At 39.9% G+C, this 27,978-nt stretch overlaps 1 protein-coding gene across 9 annotated transcripts in view; it reads right to left on the reverse strand.

Annotated features, from left to right (window-relative positions):
• Positions 1–27,978, reverse strand: part of RELCH (RAB11 binding and LisH domain, coiled-coil and HEAT repeat containing) — a 122,652-nt gene that overhangs the window by 11,363 nt on the left and 83,311 nt on the right. For 6 of the 9 annotated variants that reach the window (XM_048839702.2, XM_048839698.2, XM_048839705.2 and 3 more), the window contains 8 exons: positions 26,090–26,196; positions 25,413–25,512; positions 16,787–16,869; positions 15,694–15,757; positions 12,781–12,919; positions 12,049–12,165; positions 11,127–11,215; positions 3,128–3,198 (listed from right to left, as the gene is read on the reverse strand). In XM_048839702.2, coding sequence (XP_048695659.2) covers positions 3,128–3,198; positions 11,127–11,215; positions 12,049–12,165; positions 12,781–12,919; positions 15,694–15,757; positions 16,787–16,869; positions 25,413–25,512; positions 26,090–26,196 — 770 coding nt within the window. Of the gene's footprint in view, positions 1–3,127; positions 3,199–11,126; positions 11,216–12,048; positions 12,166–12,780; positions 12,920–15,693; positions 15,758–15,948; positions 16,032–16,786; positions 16,870–25,412; positions 25,513–26,089; positions 26,197–27,978 lie in introns of those variants that run through there. The other 3 variants (XM_048839697.2, XM_048839695.2, XM_075125416.1) reach the window with 2 other exon arrangements.

Below are 27,978 nucleotides of genomic sequence, written 5' to 3' on the forward strand. Positions count from 1 at the left end.
ACCTTCCCAAAGGAACCCAGGTTATGTTTACACTGCGTCACAGCACAGTCTGCAGGAGTGAGAGTTGCACAGCACACCAAAATGTTGTGCTCTAACTGCCCTTTGTGGCTGCTGCTGGCACAAGCTAAAAGGTACAGAGGGCACAGAGTGAAGAGAAAACCCTGGTAAAGAGTGCTCATTTGCAAAACAGGTGCTTCTCATTGTGAAATGAAGTTAGGACTGGCTGAATGGGGGTTTTCATGTTTATAGTTTTCAAAATCTACTAAGGAGGTACTGTGGCAGACTGTGCTGGGGCCAAGCTAAGCCCTCTTATCACAGGTGCTGCAACCAACGCTTATAATGGTGCACAGATTCTAGGAGTGAATCACTAGCAAACAGCTACTGTTAAAAATGCTTTACAGCCAGGCCCACAGCTTCTCCTCCTAGTCCTACCCAAAAAGACACCAGGGATATCTCTGAACGTGTCCACTTTTATCCTTTGTCTTTTCAGTTTCTCATTCTTCTCCGGTCAAAGTTTGTGTCACCTCTGCCTTCCTTATCTTTTCTCTGATCTATTTTTTTGTTGTGTTGCTCTGCGCCTCCTAGCCCTTCACTCTGATTGCTTTCCCCTGTTCCTCCTGTCTGGTTTTCTACTACTTTTCCTGAAAAAGGAGAACGTGCCTGAGGCTTTAACCACAATAACCAGTGCTTTGTCACCAAAGCAAAATAATGGCTACTTCCCTCTCCCTCCCTTGCTGCTTTGTTGCCTGTTGTGTTGCTCCTCCACCCTCTGCTACTTTTCACGAGCAAATGAACATTAAGATCACTGAAGAACGACTGTACTTTGAATTATTTCATTTCGTGCCTGGTCCTCTCTCTCCCTCAATTCTGCCGATTTCACCCAGAGGAATGGGAAGAGATGGAGGTAGTGAAGGAGTACAATGAAAGGTGAAGAGTGCACAGTGAAATAAAGCTCTGAAAGGCTACTTCCTTGGTTTCCATTTACTAATGTAGTGTGGCACATGGCAGGTTTGAGCCTAGAAAATATACTAGTTACTAGCCCAATATGATCTCTGATATCTTTAGCCATATTGTTAAGAGAGCAAAAGAGGTACAAAATTTTAAATGCTGCTTTCTTTCTGCAAAGATTATAAAGTCTTTGAATTTATTCTCCCTCATAAGAGGTATCTATGACTAGCCACGAAAACAACACGGAGTCTGGTGGCACTTTAAAAACTAACAGATTTATTTGGGCATAAGCTTTCGTGGGTAAAAAACCCACTATGCCCAAATAAATCTGTTAGCCTTTAAGGTGCCACAGGACTTCTTGTTGTTTTTGTGAATACAGACTAACACGGCTACCCCATGATATATGACTAGCCAGAATCAATTCACTTTTCATATACTACGACCAGTACTGAGAAAAAAGCTGGCTTAGAACCTAGGCATTGTTTGAAGTCTCGGTGGACTCAAAGTCAAGTCTTCAAGTGTACCTTCAAGTGTTGGTCTGATGCTAACCTCTGCAAGATTCGTTCAATTCTTGTTATATGATCTATTCACTATCAGCTACAGACAGTGCACAATATCATAAGCACTAATAGCCATGTTCAAGGGGCTAAACCAGATGTGTTTGAAGCCTATTCTCCTCTACATCAAAAACAGTTCTATTCCACAACATATATTTACAAACTCCGTCTTTCCTAATTTTCAAAGTGATTTGAGAATCAAGCCTTGTTACCTTGAGAAGTAGTTTTACCAATATTTTACAGATAAGGAGAGTGAGAGAGTTTAAGTGACTTGCTCAGAGTCACACTGAAAATCAGTGTCAGAGCTGGGAACTGACTCCCAAATCTCTTTCTTTGCCATTTGATGATTTTCTCTCTTTATAAGCCAATGCTGCTGAATTCCCACAATTTAAAGCAGGGGTGGGCAAACTATGGCTCGGGGGCCGCATCAGGCCCTCCAGACATTTTAATCCGGCCCTCAAGCTCTTGCCGGGCAGCGGGGTTCAGAGCTTGCCCTACTCTGGCGGTCCAGCAGGAGAGTGGGGTCAGGGGTTTGCCCTGCTCCACGTGGCTCCCAAAAGCAGTGGCATGTCCCCTCTCTGGCTCCTACATGTAGGGGCAGCCAGGAGGCGCTGCATGCTGCTCCTCAGCTCCCATTGGATGGGAACTGCAGCCAGTGGGAGCTGCAGAGGTGGCGCCTGTGGACAGGGCAGCGTTCAGAGTCGCCTGGTCATGCCTCCGCGTAGGAGCTGGAGTGGGGGACATGTCGCTGCTTCTGCGAGCTGCTGGAGGTAAGAGCCGCCTGGAGCCTGCACCCCTGACTCCCTCCTGCACCCCAACCTCCTTCCCCAGCCCTGATCCCTCTCCCGCCCTCCGAACCCCTCCGTCCCAGCCCAGGGCAACCTCCTGCACCCCCAGCCCCACCCCAGAGCCCACAGCCCCAGCTAGAGCCCTCCCCCCTCCCCTCTGCACCCGAACCCCCTGCCCTAGCCCAGAGCCCCCAGCCCTCTTTCCCAGCCCAGAGCCCCTTCCTGCACCCTGAACTCCTCATTTCTGGCCACACCCCAGAGCCCACACCTCCAGTCAGAGCCCTCCCACACCCCAACCCCCAATTTCATGAGCATTCATGGCCCGCCATACAATTTCCATAGCCAGATGTGGCCCTCGGGCCAAAAAGTTTGCCCATCCCTGACTTAAAGGGTCTCATTTACTATGCTGAAAAAGTTATTCAGTCCTGAAAATAGTCATTTACTGTGTCCAAAAGTATTTCTTCCAGTAGCCAGTTAGCATCTATGTCTTATTAGATATAGGACAATATTTCAATTATTGCTTCTGATGGGTCAGAAGCGTAAGAACAAAACAACATGCGAAAACAAGAACTTCATTTCCACCAAGTAGATGAAAGTGCACTGCTCTACATTATATACTGGATACAGCAACAACCACAAACTGAGTTTGGACAAAGTTCCTGAAATCTGCTTCTAAATATAGATTATGTCAAAACAGGATTCACAGGTGCAAGCCTTGGACTAGAGAACGGCACAGCACTCAGGAAGACACCCACAAAATTCTTTGACCATTATTTAAAACAAAAAATAAAAAAAGGCTGCTCCCCCTTCCCCAAAAAGCAGTCGATGCCTTACCCTTGTGGTTCTTGGACAGTCTTGTTTTCCACTTTCTGTTCACACTCCTTTATCATGGAGCTTAAAATAACCTAAAACCACCAAAGAGGAAAATAGGATTTGAAAGGTATGTTCTTCTAATGTTAATATTTCTGGTTAAAACTAAAGCAAACCCCCTCTAATTCTAGCACAAGCTAAGAAAGAGCTAGAATTTTAAAGGGTGCATTACATTTTCAAGCGCCTTTAAAATGCAAATAACTAATGACACTGTTCTGTGGTTACAAGCATCAAGACTATTTAGAATGTTTCAAGGAAGACATTTTTATTTAGATCGTTACTGTGTTCAAAGATGCCTTTCTTGTAATGAATCAAAGCACAACCACTCTGATTTTTCATCTTAGACCATAGCTTTACTTCATTTTTCAACGTACATTTATAAAAAACTTACATTTCTGGTCTTTACAGATTTATCTTGATAATTAATTTGCATTTGCATGCTCGGTTTTGGCTTATAGTGTTAACCCTTAAAGTTATCGTTAGAGGTATTGGGTACCAAAGTAAAGATGATAAAAGTTGAGATGGTATCCTGTGCTACTTTTCTTTTATAGAAAGGAAGTGTTATTGTAAGCTGGTGCATCATTACAATAGTGTCTGCAAGCGTTGCTATAAATTGAGGCCTGTGGGCACCTCCTTTAAAAATTCTTATTTTACAGGTTTACACATAATCTTTAAGACAGAATGTGAAAAAAGCAGTCTGTTGTTTCTGTATTTCTAAAGTGAGGAAACATTCTTAATTTGTGTCTGTGTGCGCACGCGCGTACATGCAAACGTTAGGCATTGAATGTGGCTGATTGAAAAGGAGTCAGTTTTAGCAGAGATCCTGTGTTCTGGAATAAAGCATACAACACATTTGTCACAGATAATAAAAATGAAAGCTGAAACACTAAGGTATTGTCTTTAACAAAACAGAAAAACTGCAGTTGGAACAGTTATGTAAATCAGTAATAATGCATGGATTGACATTAAAAACGTATATCTAGTGCACAAACTAATCACCTGAAGCTTTCACTGGCTCATGGCTTGGCAGAAAGCCAAGGACTTTCCTTGATTCACTTCTTGGTTCCTATTGAGTTAATCATAAAGCCTCAGATATAGCCAAAGCCTGATGAAATCATTCATCCCTTCCTAAAGGATGAATGGTAAAATATGCAGCAATAAGGTGCCTGCATCAAGAGAGTCACCATCGCTACCAATATCCTTGCTGGCAGTCTCACAGAGAGTTTAAGGATAGAACAGGGCTGGAGATAGACACAAAATTTACTGAAGTTCTCAGAGCCATGTTATCTCAGCAGATCCACACCATTGGGAACATACACTTGAGTGTCAGAAGTCTTGGCACCATTAGGAAAGGAACAATCATTGGGGCCATATGCACACACAGGTCCAGTCCTCAACTGTGGTGTGAAGTTATCTGCAGGACTGAGGTTCTGGTTGACTTCAATTATTTTGAACATACTAGTGTTGGAGGACTACTAAATATGAAAGTATGAACGTGCAGAGGCAATATATTCAGAATTCCAATTAAAAGGTAAGCAGGCTTCCTATCTTGATCAAAAGTGTATTAAAATTTCTAAACTGTACCAGTTATAAGTTATATAAGTAAAAGAACAAAATCTTAAATGTATTCAGTTCTACAGATATATAAAGAGCACCTAGCCAGGGCTCCATATGCTTTCCAGAATAAGGAACCCCTCACTAAATACCTGATCAGTAGCCTCGTCCCACTTTCTCCAGCCTTAATACCTTGAATGACCACAGTTGCCATGGTATTGGCTAAGAGAGGTATGGGTTAATGCAGCAAGGACCTAAACACCTCTGCAGATCCCTTCTCAAGAGATTGATTCATAACTAACCCCACGGTAGAGAGCTGATTACTTACATAACATAAGAACAGATACTGGGTTGGACCATTGGTCCATCTGGCCTAGTATCCTGTCTTGACAGATGCTAGATGCTTCAAAGGGAATGAACAGAACACGGCAATTTACCCTCTATTGACACCTCAGTCTGGGACAATTCTTCAGATATGCCACCTAAAAAGAATGGCTTTTCACATCCGATGCAGTGAAGACTGAAAAGAATTTGTTTAGCTTCTCCACAACAGCCTTGTTTCCCTGGAGTGCCCCTTTAGCATCTATCGCCAGTGGCCCCACTAGCTGTTTTGCAGGCTTCCTGCTTCTGATGCACTTAATTTTTTTTTTTAATGTTAGTTTGTGTCTTTTGCTTGCTGCTCTTCCAATTCTTGTTTGGTCTGCCTAATCATACTTGTACACTTGACTTGCCAGAGTTTATGTTCCTTTTTATTTCCTTCAGTAGGATTTCACTTCCAATTTTTAAAAGATATCATTTTATCTCTATCTGCCTCTTTTACTCTGTTTAGCAATGGTGGCATCACTTTTGGTCCCCCCCCCCCCTTTTTTTTTTAATTTGGGGTATACATAAAGTTTGAGCCTCTATTATGGTGTTTTTAAAAAAGTTTTCATGCAGCTTGCAGCCATTTCACTCTTGTGACTGTTCCTTTTAACTTCTGTTTAACGAGCCTCCTTATTGTTGTGTAGTTCCCCTTTTTGAAGTTAAATGCTACTGTGGTGGGATTCTTTGGAATTCCCCCCTGCCCTCCCAAGGATGTTAAATTTATTTACATGATTACTGAGCGGTTCAGCTATATTCATCTCTTGGACCAGATCCTGTACTCCTCTTAGGACTCAATCAAGAATTGCTTCTCCCCTTGTGGGTTCCAGGACTAGCTGCTCCAACCAGAAGTCAACCGTGTCTTGAAATTTTATCTCTGCATCCAATCATGAGGTAAGATGTCAATATGGGGATAGAAAATCCAGTAATTGGGGATTTCAACTGTTTTTGTAATCTCTCTAATCTCCCTGAGCATTTCACCATCACCATCCTGGTCAGGTGGTTACAAGAATATTCCTACTGCTATACTCTTATTATTCAAGCATGGAATTTCTAACCATCGAGATTCTGTGGTACTGTTTGATCTATTTAAGATTTTTTCTATAGTTGACCCTACGCTTTCTTTGTCAAATAGTAGCACCACACACCAGTGTGACCTACTCTAGTACCCTAGTATTACCATGTCCCATTGATTATCATCATTCCATCTAGTTTATGTAATGCCTATCATAGCAATATCCTCAGGCATTCAAGTTTACCAATCTTAGTATTTAGACTTCTTGCATTTGTATACGAGCACTTATTACATTTTTCAATATTTAGTTGTCTTAAGTAGAGGACTTCTTTCCCAAAACAAGTAGGGAAGAAATAAAAATGTAAATATAGTGTCATGTGGCAGCTTTAGGAATTTCAGAGTCAGAGACGTTTCTCAGACGCTGCCTAAAACCAAGTGGAACTGGCCCACAGATCATCTGGCATAACGACAGGATTGAATACAAGCCTTTTAGACAATTTGAACAGAGCGTGATTCACTCCTGAATTTGTTCCTAAATGTCACAAGCAATCTGATGTTAGCCAAATGGTTCTGTCCAATCCAGATAATAACTCAATAACAACAAACTCAGGAAGTCTAATTATGCCTAGGGAAATTTGAAAGATTTTGGGGAAGACTGGGTGAGTATGCGGGTCTACTAACATGGGATCAGAGGCTACACTAGAGGAAAGACCAGATCTGTGTTCATCCATGAAAAATAAGGCATTTGATATTATCCATCAAGGCAAACATCTGCCACGGGATGGAGCATGACAACCGATTTTAGAAACCCTGTTTCTTGGAGATCTTAATGATATACCAATGTATGCTGACTTTGGAGCTTGTGACTTCATCTAGCAGACAAAAGCAACTCTCTTGCAGACCAATGAGCCAAGGAAGAGTGAAAGATAAATGTACTATTGTTAAAGACATGCCCTTGTGATCCAAAAGATCACACTGGTGTCTGAAGTGGTATGTTGGACAACATGGCCACAGTTGCTAGAAAGCCAAGTCATTGATGAACAGGTCTCAAGATCGAATTGCTCCAAGTTATGACATACTAATATGAATCTAAATTCTTCAGTCTTTTCCAGATCATGAGAACCAAATTTGCGTACACAAGTTCTTTAGCTTCAATTTAAAGCCGTCTTATTCAACCTAGCAAAGCCCTAAACCTTACACATTATGTAAACTAATACATAAACCTAAACAAAACTAATTGGTTCCACTACATGCAATGATGGCAACACACAATCTTTTACCTTAATCCTAGATATGTTCCTCAAAAAGTTACTTTTTCAGATAATATAAGCCATTACTGAATATGATAAAATGGTTGAGAAGAAATGAAACTAGACAACTTTCATCTGCTGCAGCTTTTTAATTTATCTTTACTTTTTGTAGACACAAAATCATTCAACTCTTCCGTGCATACACTGACTGACCCATGCCAGATCCTTTCCAAGAGCACTTGGGGTAAGGGAAGTGCAATTCTTGTCACCTCTGACTGATGTTCAGATTATTACTGTCACTCCTGACTCACCCTTCCGAAGTCAGAGTCAGATTCTTTCCTTCTAAGGCTAGAAAGTCCCACATTTTAATATTCTTCACCTCTAATTCTATTTTTCCTATATAAGATACACATTTTATTAACCATTAACCAAAACCAGAAAAAGATACACCAAAGTTTATTAAAATATAAACACAGCCAGGAGCAGGGTTTATATTATTAAGTATTGAAGAGCAGGCCTAAAACTCCTACAGAATAGAGTCTCATGGGATTCCCCCAGGGTTGAATTCTGTTGCAATTTAAGCCCATTGCTTCTTGACTTAGCCTCACAGGTTAAAAAGAACAATTTTTATCCCTCCTCCATTTTGTAACAACTTTTTATGTACTTGAAAACTGTTAAGTCCCTCTCAGTCTTCTCTTCTCCAGACTAAACAGACCCAATTTTTTCAGTCTTCCCTTATAGGTCATGTTTTCTAGACCTTTAATCATTTTTGTTGCTCTTCTCTGGACTCTCTCCAATTTGTCCACATCTTTCTTGAAATATGGCAGCCAGAACTGGACACAATATTCCAGTTAAGGCCTACTCAGTAGCGAGTTGAACGGAAGAATTACTTCTCGTATCTTGCTTACAACACTCCTGCTAATACACCCCAGAATGTTCACTTTTTTGTTTTGCAGTGGTGTTACACTGTTTACATTTAGCTTGTGATCCACTATGACCCCCAAGATCCCTTTCTGCAGTTCTCCTTCCTATGCCGTTATATCCCATTTTGTATGTGTGCAATTGATTGTTCTTTCCTACATGGAGTACTTTGCATTTGTCCTTATTGCATTTCATCCTATTTACTTTAGACCATTTCTCCAGTTTGTCCAGATCATTTTGAATTTTAATCCTATCCTCCAAAGCACTTGCAACCCCCCCTCCGAGCCTGGAGTCATCTGCAAACTTATAAGCGTACTCTCTATGCCATTATCTAAATCATTGATGAAGATACTGAACAGAACTGGACCCAGGACTGATTTCTGTGGGACCTCACTTGATATAGTAACTCCTCACTTAACGTTGTAGTTATGTTCTTGAAAATGCGACTTTAAGCAAAACAGTGTTAAGCTAATCCAATTTTCCCATAGGAATTAATGTAAATGGGGGAGGTTAGGTTCCAGGAACATTTTTTTCCCAGACAAAAGACTATTTTATCTCTCTCTCTATATATATATAAATATCCACACACACACACACACAGTATAAGTTTTAAACAAACCATTTAATATTGTACACAGCAATGATGATTGTGAAGCTTGGTTGAGACGGTGAAGTCAGAGGGTGGGATATTTCCCAGGGAATGCCTTACTGCTCAATGATGAACTAGCAGTTGGCTGAGCCCTCAAGGGTTGACTCATTGTTCTTAATGTAGCCCCACACTCTACAAGGCAGTATGGAGGGAGGGGAGACAGCATGGCAGACAGACAGAGACACACACCGTGTCTTAAGTACACTGCCTTGTTAAGTTAATCAGCAAGCTGAGACCGCCACTGCTGCCAGGAAGCTCCCTCCATCTTGAGCCCTGTCGTGTGTTCCCCCTGCTTTATGGAAGACTGGGTAAGCGGGGTGCAGAAGCAGGGGGACACCCGGACATTAGCCCCACCTCTTCCCCCCTACCCCCTGCACAACAAGCAGGAGGCTCGGGGAGTAGCTCCAAGGCAGAGGGCAGGAGCAGTACATGGCAGTGGGGGGAAAGGACAGCTGAACTGCCGGCAATTGATAGCCTTCTGGGAGGCTGCTGAACAGGGAACTTAGGGGAGTGGGGAGCTGATGGGGGGCTCCTGGTCCACCCTGGTTCCAAGCCTCCACCAGCTAGCTGCAATGGGCTGATCTTCCTGCAAGCAGTGGACAAAGCAGGCGGCTGACAAACAACGTTATAACGGAGCATTGCACAACTTTAAACAAGCATGTTCTCTAACTGATCAGCAATGAAACAACATTAACCGGGACGACTTTAAGTGAGGAGTTACTGTATGCCCTTCCTGCTTGACTGTGAACCACTGACAACTACTCTCTGAGGATGCTTTTCCAACCAATTATGCATGCACCTTACAGTAGCTCCATTAGGGTTTTATTTCCCTAGTTTGTTAATGAAGAGGTCATGCATGACAGTATCAAAACCCTTACTAAAGTCAAGATATACAACATCTACCACTTACCCCCATCCACAAGGCTTGTTTCCTTGTCAAAGAAAGCTATTAGTTTGGTTTGACATGATTTGTTCTTGACAAATCCATACTGACTGTTACTTATCACCTTATTATCTACTAGGTGTTTGCAAATTGATTGCTTAATTATTTGCTCCATTATCTTTCCAGGTACTCAAAGTAAGCTGACTGGTGCATAATTCCCTGGGTTGCCCTTATTTCCCTTTTAATAGCTGGGCACTACACTTGCCCTTTTCCAGTCCTCTGGAATCTCTCCCATCTTCCATGACTTTTCAAAGATAATTGCTAATGGCTCAGATATCTTCTCAGTCAGCTTCTTGGATGTATTTAATCAGGCCCTGGTAACTAGAAAACATCTAACTTGTCTAAGTAATTTTTAACTTGTTCTTAGCCTCTGATCTTATCTCATTTTCGCTGGCATTCACTATGTTAGATGTCCAATGCTACTAACCTTTTTGGCCATTTCCACATTTTCTGTTATCGTTGTCCCCCCACTCATTAATGTGCCTACCCGGTCCTTCGTTTTCCTCTGGCTTCTTTCCTTCATGTCTCTAGCTAGTGTAGTCTCATTTTGTGCGTTGGCCTTTCTAATTTTGTCCCTATGTACTTATATTATTTGTTTAAATGTGTGTATAGTTCTCTTTTAGCCAAGTTACATTTATTTTAAAGCCTTTTCTCAAGTCAGCCCACATAGCCACCTGATCATTTCCACTGCTTTCCTGTGAACTCCCTCCAATTTATCAATGTTTTGGGTAATGAACTGCAGAAATGAACACTATTGCCAAATAAGGGAGTTTCCAGAGCTGCATTTCAAAATTTTGCAAGTCTTTTTGCTGCCATATTGCCCTACAAACATGTCTCATTTGCTGGATCCTTTCAGCATTACTGCTTTCCAAATATCTCCCTTCTATTGAGTTTGTTTCTAAAATGTGTTGTGGCTCTATATCTTTTTTGACTGTTTAAGAAATGGCACGTGGTAGGAACAGCATTTTCTTCTCCCACCTTCATCAGGAAAAATAAATCAGTTTGTGCTGAAAATCTTCAAGTTTTCAATTTTTTTGTACTGGAGAATTTACTCCAATTTTCGAAAATAGTTTTTAAAAAATCCTTTCAGTTTACACATATCAAGAGGACATTAATTTTTTTCTAACAAGAAAACTATGCTGTGATATACATTTGAAACAATAGTCACTACTGACTACTGTAATGCTAACTACTTAAGGCTAAAGATTAAACATCTCATCTATCTATTGCCACCTGTACCTCAAACCAGAATGGTAACTTCAGTTGCTCACCTCATGCTCTGGCGAGAGATGTTCCATGTCAGTTCGTAAACACCTGAGTCCAGGCAAAAAGTGATTGACCATTAAATCCTCTGAAATGACTAGCAGGAAAGCAGTTAAGGCATTTAAAAAAATAATCATCATTTGATGTTACATGGTTTTATCCCAAGGCAATACGCAAACAAATTACTTAAAGATATATTAACATTTATTCTAATTGTTGTGAAGTGTTTCACAGGTCTTGGTTAATTTTAGCAATTTGATATTAAGTGACCCAAAACAGAGTCAAAATGAGAATAATAAATTACAGAAGAATAAAATGTAAAAAAATTTAGGGCCTGATCCTGGATAACCGCAGGTTGGTAGCACCAGGTTCAGAAGAAGGTAGGGCGAGGGAAAAAGAATGGAGGCGAGAACAGGGCTTAAAATATTTTTGCTACGACATGTTTTACTGTAACACGTTCATTAAACAAACATGACACAACACAAAAATAAAACAGTTTCAGTGTCTGGAATTTAACTGGAATAGTCCATTGCTATCAAAAACTGTTTTTATTCCCTATGTTATTTTTGTAACAGGTATGACAAAGGGAACTAATGGTAAATATACATATGGAAAAAGTACCTGAATCAATCTATGTCACTACTATTATTATGTCAAAAGGATGCTAAATGAAGGGGAATTGAGGATGGAAGGAATTGAAGCATGATATATCTACACAATTCTCTTTAGGGTTCTTCCCTACCCCAAAAGCAGATTTAAAAAAATAAATTTCAGTTCTATCTATTGTGAATATCTGCTTTTTAGATTATTGAGAAACTCACATACTATTATTACTACTCCAAGGGAGCAAGCTATTTTGTAATTCCCAAATATTAAAAAGCAAAAGGATGAAAACAATTAACAGTTAAAAACATAACCACACAAGGATACAACAACAGGAAAGAGCACTATAGGCTTCAAACAGATGGGTTGCAATGTCCAGTCTCTTTGAATCCACAGACTGCTGGTTGTTAACCAAGGCTAACTTGTGTAAGTGCGGAATAACAACTGGAAGAGTAAATATTTGAGTCAAAGTATTATTTTATATGGACTCTCACAGACTTTTCTCCCATAAACACTAACCTGCGAAAAAGTTTCTTTTTTTGCAGCAGCCTTTATGATAAAATGATAAGCAATTCCCACCCTCCTTTTATGCAACAGGAATGGCACCAGACTAAGTTGTTAAAGAGAAAAATACAATGTACTATAGCCTCTTGAAAAAGTATTTGTCAACAGTTGTTAAAGAGGTATCTATGATGGAAACAAATATCTGAAATATCTCAGCAACCAAGGGGTGGTAACAGCTGGTAAAATGATGGCTTCCAGTGGGACTGCTAGTGGGGTTTCAATTACTATGTTGCAAATGTATTTCAAAGAAAATGGCAGAATATTGGCTCTTGAATTAAAAAAACCACAAGTATTAAAAACACTGCTCACATTATATATATCTGTGGAATATGAAGAGTTGTAAATTTATAGAAAACATTTCTCATCATGAATTGATTCAATATTATTTTTCATATTCTGCTAATGCTCTCTATCAATGTTACTCTATTTAACAAACAGTAACCAACTTATGAAGTTATTTTTAGGTAAGGAACATTCACTTAAGTTGCAGCTTACATTCATCTCTAAATCTCGGCTCAGCATTAGGTCCGACTCTTCCGAACGTTTTTATGATCTCTGTGTGTAAAGAATGTTGGTCTTGATACTGAGGATCTTCCAAGAAAGAAGCCAACTGCATTTTTACTCTTTCCAGTAGCTTAAATATTCACAAAAAAAGTAAAAGTTAACAAAAAAGGTGTCAAAAAACTTCAGTCAGAGTATATTTCTGTTTTCTATCCATTTTCAGAATTGCTTACAATATTGATTTTTTTGTTGTTAATCTAGTATTCTTCTCTATTACAAAAAGAAAAGGAGTACTTGTGGCACCTTAGAGACTAACCAATTTATTTGAGCATAAGCTTTCGTGAGCTACAGCTCACTTCATCGGATGCATACTGTGGAAAGTGTAGAAGAAGATCTTTTTATATACACACAAAACATGAAAAAATACCTCCTCCCACCCCACTCTCCTGTTGGTAATAGCTTATCTAAAGTGATCACTCTCCTTACAATGTGTATGATAATGAATTTGGGCCATTTCCAGCACAAATCCAGGTTTTCACCCCCCCCCCCCCCCAAACCCACTCTCCTGCTGGTAATAGCTTATCTAAAGTGACCACTCTCCTTACAATGTGTATGATAATCAAGGTGGGTCATTTCCAGCACAAATCCAGGGTTTAACAAGAACGTGGGGGGGGGGGGGGGGTAGGAAAAAACAAGGGGAAATAGGTTACCTTGCATAATGACTTAGCCAGTCCCAGTCTCTATTCAAGCCTAAGTTAATTGTATCCAATTTGCAAATGAATTCCAATTCAACAGTTTCTCGCTGGAGTCTGCGATTTGTGCTGGAAATGGCCCACCTTGATTATCATATACATTGTAAGGAGAGTGGTCACTTTAGATAAGCTATTACCAGCAGGAGAGTGGGTTTGGGGGGTGGGGGGGGTTTGAAAACCTGGATTTGTGCTGGAAATGGCCCAACTTGATTATCATACACATTGTAAGGAGAGTGATCACTTTAGATAAGCTATTACCAGCAGGAGAGTGGGGTGGGAGGAGGTATTTTTTCATGTTTTGTGTGTATATAAAAAGATCTTCTTCTACACTTTCCACAGTATGCATCCGATGAAGTGAGCTGTAGCTCACGAAAGCTTATGCTCAAATAAATTGGTTAGTCTCTAAGGTGCCACAAGTACTCCTTTTCTTTTTGTGAATACAGACTAACACGGCTGTTACTCTGAAACTTCTCTATTACAGCATATTTTAAACTCCTTTCTGTGTCCTGCCTTTTAGGATGCTATCACAATGTCTTACTTGATTAAGGGAATTGTTCTATATACAGATTTGCCCAAAGGCTCCATTATTATGTTTCCTTACCCCCAATTATTTTCATTTTTTTATTTAGTTAGAACTGAAGTATTAAATGCCCTATCAATGTTTTAAATATCAGAAATAGCCTGGTGAGAAATGGAGGGAAGGGATGTGGGCAGAGCCAGAAGGAACTACTTTACAAATAATTAATGAAATTAAAGAGAGCACATGGATGGACAAAAGACCAGAAAAAAATTAAAAAGCATTTTACATTATCAAAACAGATAAATATTATGTACAAACTGGCAAATTTTTCTGCACTCAAACTTGAAAGGACTGAATAGCATTTAAAAGCATTCAGATAAAAAGTAAAGCAACATTCTCCTGGTAAGAGGTCTTCTATGGTAGGTTTCTGGATGACATATAACCTCTATGTTACAAAAAGAGAGTTTTATAATGGGAGCAATTAATATACTTATTTCAGATAGTTAACCAAGGACTTTTTAGCTAAATGCAATATATAACATGAATTCCAAACTACGAAGTTGCTACTTATCCATCTTCCAAAAACTGTACTTGTGAGTCATCATTGACTTCTTATTCACATTTCCTCAAACATATTATTTTAGGATTTAAGAACATGTTGAAATTACAGGAAGAATGCAAGCTCTGCAGAAAGTTGTGTGCGCTTTTTATACCTCTTATTGTACACACACTAAGCAAAATGAAATATACATCCTCCTGCTGGCAGATACTCCTAACTTTTGTAAAACTATGAAACTGTTAATCATATTCACCATAATTTTTTAATCTATCAATTTAACACCAGAAAAAACAATAGGAGCAAATAATGTACTCCTCAAATAGATTTAATTGTTGGCTACTTAAAGGATTCTAATTAGCATTTTAAAGTTAAATAAAAAACACTTATTTATTTTTTGTGCATGACTTCAGTGCTGGATTACCAACATCTCTTAGCTAATTTGTCAGCTATTTTCTTTTTTGTTAAATCCACTTTTATGTTCTAAATTATGCTTGGTCTTGTAAACACAGGGTAAATAAATGTAATATTTATACTTCTCTGATTACAACTGAAGAGAGTTCACTCAGGAAAATGCCCTAATGCCTTATTATCAATCTATCAAAACATCCAATACCCCTATGTACTATTATTCTAAAGTTCTTTTTTAGAATCTCCTAAAACTCAGAATAAAACTATCATTGATTCCCAACTTCACAGTTAACTCCTGTCAGGCTGATATTTTGGATTTCTGTGCCATAATGAGAAATGTCTTCACAAAGAGCATCACTGTAGAAAATCCTGAAGTCTAACACAGAATAATTAGCTAGCTTCTGCTTCCCTCCTTTTGTAAGACAGAGTTTTGTGTTTGAAAGAAGAATTTCTTCTAATAGTAAATCTATTGTTTTGCAAAAGGTAGGAAACTTGGAGATTTTCTTAAACATTACTGTGAGAGAAACTTAATTTATAAGTAGTATCTCTTGCTCACAGTTTGGCAGTAAGTTACTATACTTGTCAAACTCAACCATCTGCTATATGATTAAGCAATAGTTTGACCACTGCTAATAGTTCAGTTTGTTTATGATATGCAATATTCCTACCTCTCTCTGTGTAACTGTTTCCATGATGGTACCAAAAGCAGGAATTGTGGCTATCCTTACAGAGCTATAAGAAGAGAAAAAAAATCTTTAAGCTGTGTTTAACCTTAAGAATGAATAGAATGAAAAGTAATGCAAATTCAAAGTTAGTACTTTAAGATATATTAGTTTCTAGCACTGACAAAATAAAAAAAATAAGCAGATGAGGAAAAATGCTCAAAAGACTTGATTAACTCAAGGTCTCAGTCTGAAACTCACAATTCAGGATCACTGGACAAGGTAACAAGGGCCGGAGCAACCCGCTTGTCAACTAAGGCTTCACTCATGCCTCGAAGAGTCAGCTGTAAACCAGTCAACATGCAATAAAAAATGGTTTGGTAAACTGGAAGGAGAACTGGGTTAGCTGTGACTGAGGATGGGCAGGCAGACTCATGGGCCTTTGTTGGTTTAGTCACTCACACAAGACATTAAAATGGTCAAAACTCTTTGTTCATGCTCTGGCACTTACTGGTAACAACCTGTTAGTGATATCAGCAAAAGCATCCCTCCTCATTTTGGAAGAAATATCACATCAGTATGCTGGCCCTTGAAATGTGTACACAGACACTGAACTTCTACAGTTACTGATCAGAGACTATGGTAGCGCTAACAGATTATTTTGCATTTCAATATTTTGAATCTTGTCTATGTATTTTCCCCAAGCTAACAGTGGTAGCACTATAAGGAATATTCGCCGCATTTGATTTACTGCAGTAAGGCTGATAATTGAAATCTGCAGGTGTTGACTGCAAATATATTAAAACATTAATATTCAAACAATTATTTATTTAAGAGAATTAATGTACATGTAACAATTTTCAATTTAAAATTACTTTTCTGTAATTTTACTATCTTCTAGTTATTGCCAAAATAATTTTCACTTTTAGATACTGCAGTCAATCTAGTTTTTACCTGCAACTGAAAGGCTCATCTTAATTGCAACATGCTTTTTTCTATTAGAAAGCTTTTGTCACTGGAATATTAAAGAAAACTGATGGTTATTTCTTGACAAGTATTCAGAGGGATGCTTAATGTAAAAGGCAAGCAGTAAACTTACATTTCAGGGTCACTGGAGAGAGTAATGAGAGCAGGAACAACTCTCTGAGCTACCAGAGTTTCATGTACCCCCTTCACCAACAGCTGAGCGGTCAGAGCAGGGGGGGTATCACAGGTGATGCACGGAAAGAGCGAGCACAGTATCATGGGAAGAAGAGTGGCACAACCGAGAGAGAAAGAGAGAGAGAGAGAGAGAAAAACACAAAAAGCAAACCAAAATTAGAAGCTAAGCAAATACAGCTACACTAGTGCTTTATATATGCAGAGGGCATGAAGAAAGCTCAGGTGGCCTGGCAGTCAGTTCAAACCTGATGGAGGCTGTTCAAACAAAGTGTCTTAGTCTATATATTTTCCAGATTTTTTGCTATTTGGAAACCCAAATAACCACTAAAGGAAACAAACAGCCTAACTCGTAATTTACTTGTTAGACTGCAAGTCATTTGAAATACCAAAGTGATGCAAATTTGAATTTTGAAATTCAAGCACACTTGAATACAGTTCCAAGTCAATGGGATTATATTTTGCTGCTAATATATGACTGGCAGGTGCAAAATGAACTGCTTTGCCAGACTGAATGCATGGAATTTTCCAACACTAAACTGAAGCTGTAGGACCACTACCGTTAAAACTGTACATTTTGTAACTTGGCATTAACAAGCACCTTCTCAGATGCCACTAGGCTTACCTCATAATATTTTTGGAATACTTTAGATATCAGAGCCATCAAGCAGCGCATGTGAAACATCCCAAACATCCTCAAACCATCCTTGCTGGTCCAGGCAAGTAAAAAAATCTGATAATCCGTAACTATCAGATTTTCAAATACTTCCCAATACGAAAACTATAGATTTACTTATTGCAATAAATCCCAAATTTGAAAATGTTGTGTATGAATACTTTTTCCTGTGCCCACAAATATCCGGAAGTCTTTTCAATTTAAAAGGTCACATTAAAGGGCATGTGAATATACCCAATTTCCTTTTTCAGAAATAACCATGCTGCTTGCTCAGTAGAGTTTAATTTTGCCAAGTAGCTAACAGCAGCCTCTGTAAAAGTGTTTCATAAATGACAAATCCCAAACTTTCTTCAATGATTACCCAAATGGCTATTTTATTTGCATCATTTAAAAGATGGAAGTATTGTGGACTTTCTTCTATCTTGTGCTCCACCTCAGAAAACCCACAATTTTATTTTATGTGCTACTTCCAGTGGCAGATTAGCCACTGAGCCAACAGGGCCCATGCCCGGGGCCCCGGCCAATTGAGAACCCCTAGAAAAACGGTCGCCCCCAGATCCTAACCTGCTCTGCCCGCTCATAACTCCAGTCCAGGAGCTGGGTCGGGGTGCAGGGGCTTACGCCGGTCTGCCCGGTGCTCCAGCCAGGGTGCGGAGTCAGGACACAGAGGCTTACCCCGCTCTGCCCGCCCGGTGCTCCAGCCGGGGAGCTGGGTCAAAGAGCGGGGGCTTGGCCATGCTCTGCCCGATACTTCCATGGGGGCTTGCGACACAGGAGCTTGGCGCGCCCCACCCCCTGGCTAGAGCACCAGGCAGGCGGAGTAGGGCTAGCCCCCATGTCCCGACCTCATTTCCCCGACAGGAGCACTGGGGGGCGGGGAAGAGAAAGAAGACAGCAGGTAGGGGGGTGGGGCCCCCACAAAACCCTAATCTGCCCTGGCTACTTCATAGCATATAAAACATATAAACTGTACCTCTTCAGTGAACTCTGAAATGTTCAGAAGATGCATCAATGATATTAGAGACCAGGTGGGTGATGTAATATCTTTGATTGCACCAACTTCTGCAGTTGGTCCAATCAAAGGTATTACCTCACTCACTCTCTCTCTCTAATATCCTGGGATTAACATGGCTACAATTACACTGCCTATTTCAATGATATAGCAATTATTTCAACTTCTACCAAAATAGCAAATTAAATTTCTTGCCTTTACCAAACAATGGCACCAGAGGACAGAGAAGGGCCATGTGGGTATACAGCAAGTTAAACAATTTATAGCATACGAAGCACTGTAAATGCAGTCTGTTTCTGACTCTCAAACAATCACTTGGGAACCCATTTCTGCATTTTGGTGTTTATCTCAGTACTTGGGTGCCTAAATTTGAACCTTCTTATTCATGGAGTAGTTTGAGACTGAACTAAAAAGGGCTCAAAGTGTTAAAAATTAAAGCTTCCAGAAACAGACACCTAAACTTTATTTTGAAAGTCAGGAGACATTGCAACTTTTCTAATGAGTTTTACTTTTAGCACAACTAGAAGAGTACCTACTAAGTTACTACTTGGAATTATGCTCCCAGTACACTGGGCTCCACCAATATATACTGTAGCACAGTGGAGAAAGTTGATCACAGTGAAAAACCGAGAAGGCAAGCTGAACTAGCAATGTTTTTTTGTTCAACTTTTATAGGCTGATGATGATGCAGAGAACAGACCAGGTCACTGCAATATTGGTTTGCTATGCCCACAATCCCCTCCGACCTCTCAATTTCTATAATCTCCCCTGGGGACGTTCCCCAAATTCTCCCCATTTTCAAAATTATAAATTAATCCCTGTTAAAAATATTTCTCTGGACAGATATGGCTACTTTTCAGAATCCCACTTGGTCAAACTCTGAAGTCAGCGGTGAAATAGTCAGAGAAAATTGGCTTTCCAAGGTTCTGCAGCAGTAATAAAATGAAGCCTGGGTCCTATATTTTTGAGCATTTTACAGATCTGTTAAACAGTGGGGGTGAAGGGCTTTGAGTCCAAAAGGAATTCAGGATAATTTGTACGCATTACACTCAGAGCAAACTAAATAGGCAAAATCCCACAACTTTGTGCACTGTTATTCTCCATTTGGTATGAACATTGTGTCTCTTTAATCTAAAATTTGATTTGATTTTCAACACTAAAAAAAATTCCCCAAAGCACAAAAAAAGGAGGTTTCCAACTACATAATTACATTACATACTAATTATTTCCATGCTTATTTACTGTGAGGTCAGCTGAAAAAAAATCACTGAAATGCTCATCTTAAGTACAGCTCTTTAAATTGCCATTAAGGAAATGGCCACTGTTTGTTGAATTAAGATTAGCCTACTTTTGTTCAGTGATTAGATGACCATTTTCCCATTTAATAAACATACAATGTACACTTTTTACTTTTAATTCCTATAATTTGTGAGCAAATATAAAACCTGAATTTTTTTTACCCACTGCAGCTTTTTTTTTTTTTTTTAAAAAGGTCTTGAGGAAATGTACTGATTACATCAAGAAAGCTTGGGATTGACATTATTAGTGAAGAGGTAATGATCTCAGTTCCATCACAATTTGAGCAACACTTCCATTAAAATATAGTAAGATATATTTTTGACCTGAAGGTAAAAAGAGGCTCTCTTTTATGATTTATATTTGAATTATAACAGTTCCTGAACTAGAACCTATCATACAGACCAACAAAGCTCATAACCCAACTATGCATGAAAAGTGTTCAAACCAGCGCAAGTCAAATTTGGGTTAACACTCAAAACTGGGAAGTACCGACAAAATGTTAACAATTAAAAGCACAGAAACAGCAGAAAGGGGGAAGCCAGATAATATTCAGCATATAAATTTACACAGTGAGACTAACACAATATTTTTATTTTTACTCTGTATTTTAATTCCTTTATAGACCTACTTATTGTAGCTGTCTACACATACTAAGTCTACAGAGGTGCAACACAGAACTCTCAGTCCAAGGAGAGTGGGGTGGATGTTAAGGTGGCTTTGTACCTTTCAATCCTCGACTGCTGTGGGGGCCCTCGATGTAACTTAGACAATCCTAGAGGCCTGTCCAAGTTACAGCAGCCTTCAAGGGCTGCCCCATGGGACACAGGACTGCTCAGAACCTCAGCAATGCTGTATGCAGTGGTCTGGCCCCTGTAAACCTGCTCTCCTTCTGGAAAACCAGGTTTTGAGACAGGGTCCTCAGAAGGCACCTTACTGTTTTCCGCAGTGCCTGTGCCAAGGGAATCCTTCAACGGCCAGAGTCAGGGCTTTGAGGATCCATTTACCCCACTCCAGCCCTCCTACACAGAGTAAAGGTATCAGAGCAAGGATGAAGATGTCACCCCAAATGTTTATGTGAGAGTGCAATGTCTACTTACATGCTACTGACATTTAGGAAATGGTGATATTTAAATAACAGGGTTTTTTTTATGTTTAAGGAAAATGTCTGCAACAGCACGTGCCCTGCAATTCAGGAGAAAGTAAAACAAATTATAGTATGGGAAAAAACTATCAGACAATATAGACTGTTCAAAACCCACTTATTTTGCCCCTCATCTGGGGATGGGAAGAAACATTACAGTTCAGGCCACAGCCATTATGACTGAGGTCCTTCAAAGATGTTGCCAAGGGCCTCCAGCAAGCAAAGAGGAGTGAGGCTCTAATATTCCAAAAGGTAAGACAAGCAGAATGGTTTGATAACATTTGAGACTATCTGTATCACCATTTTACAGAAGGGGAAACTGAGGCACGAACTGATCAAGTGATTTAATTAAGGTTGCATAGGCAGATCTTTTGACCCCCAATCCAGTGCCAGAACCACACTGCTTGCTGCTTCCCCTTTAGGGCTATTTGCTGGCTTAGGATCCTGTTGAGTTCTAAAACATCTTTATTACAATAGCACATAGAGCAGAGGTGGGCAAACTGCGGCCTGTGGGCCACATCTGGCCTGCAGGACCCTCCTGCGCGGCCCCTAAGCTCCTGGCCTGGGAGGCTAGCCCCTGGCCCCTCCCATGCTGTTCCCCCTCCCAAGCAGCCTCAGCTCACTGTGCCACCAGCGCAATGCTCTGGGTGGGGGGGCTGCGAGCTCTTGCCGGGCAGCGCAGCTGCAGAGCCGTGGCCTGACCCGGTGCTCTGTGCTGCGCAGTGGCGTGGCTGGCTCCAGTAGGGCGGTGCGGCTGCCTGTCCTGGTGCTCTGGGAGGCTCAGCTGTAGCGCTGCCAGCCCACCGGTGCTCCAGGCAGCGCGGTCGGGGGCGGGGATGTGGATAGGGGGCAGGGCGGTCAGAGGGCAGGGAACAGGGGTTCTGGGGGGGCACTCAGGAAGGAGGGGGGGTTGGATGGGGTGGCGGGGGGGGCAGTCAGGGATGGGGGATCCAGGGGCGGTCATGGGATGGGGGGGGGGGGGGGGGAGGGGTTTGGATGGGGCAAGAGTCCTGGGGGTGCCATGAGGGGGCGAGAAGCAGGGATGGTCAGATAGGGGGTGGAGGCCAGGCCACGCCTGTCTGTTTGGGGAGGCACAGTTTCGGAAACCCGATGTGGCCCTCAAGCCATAAAGCTTGCCCACCCCTGACATAAAGGGTGGGTCCCAACCACAGTTGTGAGCGCACTGCTCTAGGTGCTGTAGATGCCACTCCACTCAGTACAATACATTTACAACCAAATGGAATAGCAGGGATATAATTGAGGACAAAATATGACCCCAAAGAAAAATATTTCATGTACTACTTGCCTTTTACTAAAGCGGGGGAAAGTATTAATAGAAGCAATATATTGGTTGGTGATGAGCTATTTATATTAAAACATGCCTATGATTTAATTAATTCTTTGCTACTCAGAGATTTAGGCTCTGATCCTGCACCTGGATCAAGTGTGCAGTTCCCTGCACTCATGTGGAGCCCTAAATACTGCAATGACACAGGAAGTACCAGAGTCTCATGCATAAGGAATTAGTGCAATTATAAAAAAGAGATAAATACACTTTTCAGGTGTGAGAAGCACAAAAGTCCTTGTACTTCAAGCAACTGAGGAAAGATATTGGGACATCCTACTGTATTTCTCTACTTCTGATATTTTTGGATTTGATGGCTAAGGAGATAGTAAACAAATTCAGGCAAACTTAGTGTGTCTATAAATTTTCACAGTATGAAAACAGAGATGGGGAGACCTCACAGAGTTACTCTATATTTTCTTGTGACAAATATAAAACTATAAAGCAATGTATTATGAATACTATTGACTTTTCTCTCAATGTCAGGCAATGACAGAAATTGGCTTGTAATACAATTCTGAAGCGAGTATAGATTCATAGATATTAAGGTCAGAAGGGACCATTATGATCATCTAGTCCAACCTCCTGCACAACGCAGGCCACAGAATCTCACCCACCCACTCCTGCAATAAACCTCTCACCTATGTCTGAGCTATTGAAGTTCTCAAATCATGGTTTAAAGACTTCAAGGAGCAGAGAGGACCCGTGCCCAGTGCTACAGAGGAAGGCAAAAAAACCTCCAGGGCCTCTTCCAATCTGCCCTGGAGGAAAATTCCTTCCCAACCCCAAATATGGCAATCACCTAAACCCTGAGCATATGGGCAAGATTCACCAGCCAGATACCCAGGAAAGAGTTTTCTGTAGTAACTCAGATTCCACCCCATCTAAATCCCATCACAGGCCATTGGGCCTATATACCATGAATATTTAAAGATCAATTAATTACCAAAATCATGTTATCCCATCATACCATCTCCTCCATAAACTTATCGAGTCTAATCTTAAAGCCAGATAGGTCTTTTGCCCCCATTGCTGCCCTTGGAAGACTATTCCAAAACTTCACTCCTCTGGTGGTTAGAAACCTTCATCTAATTTCAAGTCTAAACTTCCCATTGGCCAGTTTATATCCATTTGTTCTTGTGTCCACATTGGTACTGAGCTTAAATAATTCCTCTCCCACTCTGGTATTTATCCCTCTGATATATTTATAGAGAGCAATCATATCTCCCCTCAATCTTCTTTTAGTTAGGCTAAACAGGCCAAGCTCCTTGAGTCTCCCTTCATAAGACAGGTTTTCCATTCCTTGGATCATCCTAGTAGCCCTTCTCTGTACCTGTTCCAGTTTGAATTCATCCTTCTTAAACACAGGAGACCAGAACTGCACACAGTATTCCAGGTGAGGTCTCACCAGTGCCTTGTATAACGGTACTAAAACCTCCTTATCTCTACTGGAAATACCTCGCCTGATGCATCCCAAGACCGCATTAGCTTTTTTCACGGCCATATCACGTTGGCGGCTCATAGTCATCCTATGATCAACCAATACTCCAAGGTCCTTCTCCTCCTCCGTTACTTCTAATTGATGCGTCCCCAGCTTATAACTAAAATTCTTGTTATTAATCCCTAAATGCATAACCTTACACTTCTCACTATTAAATTTCATCCTATTACTATTACTCCAGTTTACAAGGTCATCCAAATCTTCCTGTATGATATCCCGGTCTCTCTCTAAATTAGCAATACCTCCCAGCTTTGTATCATCCGCAAACTTTATTAGCGCACAGCCACTTTTTGTGCCGAGGTCAGTAATAAAAAGATTAAATAAAATTGGTCCCAAAACTGATCCCTGAGGAACTCCACTAGTAACCTCCCTCCAGCCTGACAGCTCATCTTTCAGTAGGACCCGCTGTAGTCTCCCTGTTAAACAATTCCTTATCCACCTTTCAATTTCCATATTGATCCCCATCTTTTCCAATTTAACTAATAATTCCCCATGTGGCACGGTATCAAACGCCTTACTGAAATCTAGGTAAATTAGATCCACTGTGCTTCCTTTGTCTAAAAAAATCTGTTACTTTCTCAAAGAAGGAGATCAGGTTGGTTTGGCACAATCTGCCTTTTGTAAAACCATGTTGTATTTTGTCCCATTTACCATTGACCTCAATGTCCTTAACTACTTTCTCCTTCAAAATTTTTTCCAAGACCTTGCATAGTACAGATGTCAAACTAACAGGCCTGTAGTTAGCCAGATCACTTTTTTTCCTTTCTTAAAAATAGGAGATATGTTAGTAATTCTCCAATCATACGGTACAACCCCTGAATTTACAGATTCATTAAAAATTCTTGCTAATGGGCTTGCAATTTCATGTGCCAATTCCTTTAATATTCTTGGATGAAGATTATCTGGGCCCTCTGATTTAGCCCCATTAAGCTGTTCGAGTTTCACTTCTACCTCAGAAATGGTAATATCTACCTCCATATCCTCATTCCCATTTGTCATGCTACCATTATCCCTAAGATCCTTTTTAGCCTTATTAAAGGCGGAGGCAAAGTATAGGAATAAGGTTATGAATACAGTTAATCTGTGAATTATGCCATCAATGAATTAAGTGCGTTCGAGGTGAAAAAAGAACAAATGGATCAACAAGTTCAAGATGCGCATGCAAAGCTTACATACAAATTTACGCAAGCACATTTCCAAATTTGACAAGGTAAATAAAACTGGTTTGAACACAGAGTTCAGTACTGAAATGATTGCTCATATCCAATCAACATTGTTCAGCATGCAAAGATCAAATGTAACACTGAAGTCAGTAGCAGAACAAAGATGAGTTCACAAATTACTATAAAAATGTCTTGCAAGCAGTTGATAAAGCATCAACATTGTTCAATTAACTTGAATATGCAACAGATGCAGAACCAAAACTGTACAACGTAATAACTTGCTGCTCCATCACACAGTACACAACCTATTCAGAGACATTTTTAGATATAGAACACAATACATACATTTTCAGATACTGAGATGAATATACTTATTTTAAATACACTGCAATTTCAGGCTCTGTGTAACAGAGTTTTGATACTCACTTACCTCAAACATTCTAGCAGCTGTGCACCGAACAAGAGCTGAAGTATGGACAACTCCATACCACAGTACAGTTAACAGCAGTTCATGGTATGCTGGGTTTGCTCTAAAAGAAAATAAAAGTCAAGCTAACAGTATGTGTAGAGTGGGTCTGATTATAAACTGCAAAGGCAGTCCTCAAAGGCATGTAGAAATGTGCATTCTTTAAAACACTTAAACCTCAAAAACATTCATTTGAGTGAGACTTTTTTAAAGTCAGTTTTACTGATGGGGGTGGGGAAATGGGCTGTATCATGCAACTGATCCTTTCAAAACAAATTTCAGGAAAGCCACTTTTTGTTCTGAATGATTTACAGTGACAAAAAATTTTTTAGAGACACAAAGTAGGTGAGGTAATATCTTACTGGACCAACTTCCGTTGGTGAGGCAGAGAAGCTTTCAAGATACATAAGGTGCGGACAAAACATTTATTGAAATGTTCAAATATAGAATATATTCTGGCTTAATTTTACAGTAGATATTGGGTTTACCACTGTTTAACTTTAAGTTAATCAAGTACAGCTGATTTATATGCATAATTCACCTGACCTTTTGTTGCAATTATACTTATAGCTGAAAGTACATTATGAAAATTTTTGTAAATATTAAACCATTTAAAATCAATTCCATGTTATGTACTTTACCCCAGTTCCACAAAAGAAGCCTTCAGGCTATCAAGAGGAGCATGTGATAGTGAAAGCATAGTCATTACATCTTCTAAGAATCCAACTAACAGTTTGCGGTCTTCTTCCTAAAAGAAAGTATGCAACATTAATTTTAGTTTTATAAGTTATGCTATGCCTTAAAGATTTAAGTAAGTTTAAAGGCAAGAGCATCACAGAATAGATAAGGGAAAATAATTTTAACTGACATGTCTAATCTTTAAATATTTCATTATACAATCTAATATTCATATCCAAGATAAAACCAATATTATTTTAACAAAACAAACCCAATTAAATAGTTTAAAGAACACTATCCAAGCATTTTGCATAGTTTCTGAAACATTTTTTATTGTCCACGTACCCGTATCCGTTCAAAAGTATATGTAATGAATGTTTTTCCTTCAGACTCTGTGCTGGTGCACGCATACACACTTGTATGTTGTTCCAGGATTGGTCAATACTATTATGGACCATTTAGCATATTAAGGACATGACAAAAGCATGCCTTAAATAGCAATGGGTAGAATATAAGAGGTTTGGAGAGTTCAGATAAACGATAAGCAGATGAAGGGTGCATTGAGGGTGCCCTCTTTCTAGGGCTTGGACCGTTGCCATTGCCCTACCCTCTGACTGGATGGTTTGCATTTCATAATCTGACATATCTTTAAAAAAAATTTAAAGGCGGAGTCAATCTCAAATCTGTTCAATAAAATCTAAAATGTTTCACATCTTCCATGTACAAAGTTTTTCTAATTTTGTAGACCACAGATTCATTTTTAATTTAAAACAGTTTCTATTAAGACTTGAGTTACTCTTAAATTGCCTTTTCATTAAAAAAGCAAAATTAATATGCTCTGGGTTAAGCAGTTGTAAGTGCTCTAACTACACATCAGGGATGTTTGACTGTCTGGCAAACTTGTACCACTCAGTGTACAATTTCATTATTACACACACACGCACACGGTTGAAAAATCAAGCTCTGAAAAGTGGAAAGACCAGAATTAACCTTGCTTAATTTGGCTCCCATATGCATTCTGGTATATAGTGTGTCAGAGACTATATTTTTGCCACAGGAACACTGTCTCATGCAGTGCACAGAATGGATGTTGATCAATCAGTGAGAAGCTATTCAATATTTTGTTTTCTTCTCACTATTCTATGTATGGCCCCAAGCCTTATTTACTGCACATTATTTAAACCTTGCTCTGAAGACAGAATTATTAATTTGCTAATGCACTTTTCTATGGTGCTCATCCCTGTAATACCTGAGTGTTTCATAAACATTCACTGATCAGTCTTCCCAATACCCTTATGGGGAGCTGATGAATACAGATTAAAGTCAAAAGTTGCCACTAATTTAGCTGCCCAACTGAAACACTTAGGACCTGATTTTTCAGCATACTTAGTATTCTATAGTACTTCATATATTCAAAGAAGAGCTTCCACTGACTTCAGTTGCAGCTGTCAGTGCTCAGCTCTCCTGCAAATCAGAGCCCTCCCCCCCAGTCTTAAGACAGCCATCCAGAAAGTGAGAAACAAAATTCGTGCCCACCTGTGAAGAGTTTGGTTTAAAACAGTTGCTTACCATCACTAAAAGCAAAGAAGCTTCTACTAAGCATGTGCAAACTGAGATGTTTCAAAGGATTATACCTTGGCCAAATTTTCACAGGAAGGGCAACAGCCACATCCTTGACAAAGGCTACCCCACTGCCAAATTTCAAGTCCTTGCCTCAAAGCCGGGGTGCTAGAGCTTTTCAAATAAAATGTCAGACTTTTTTTTTCCCCCCCTCTCACATGGGCAAAACAATGTCTTTTCTCCTACTTTCATTCTTGGAAATGTCAATGTTTTAGCTGAAATTTAAAAGAAA

Source organism: Caretta caretta, chromosome 2 (genome assembly GCF_965140235.1).
Source record: "Caretta caretta isolate rCarCar2 chromosome 2, rCarCar1.hap1, whole genome shotgun sequence".
NCBI classification, from domain to species: Eukaryota; Metazoa; Chordata; order Testudines; family Cheloniidae; genus Caretta; species Caretta caretta.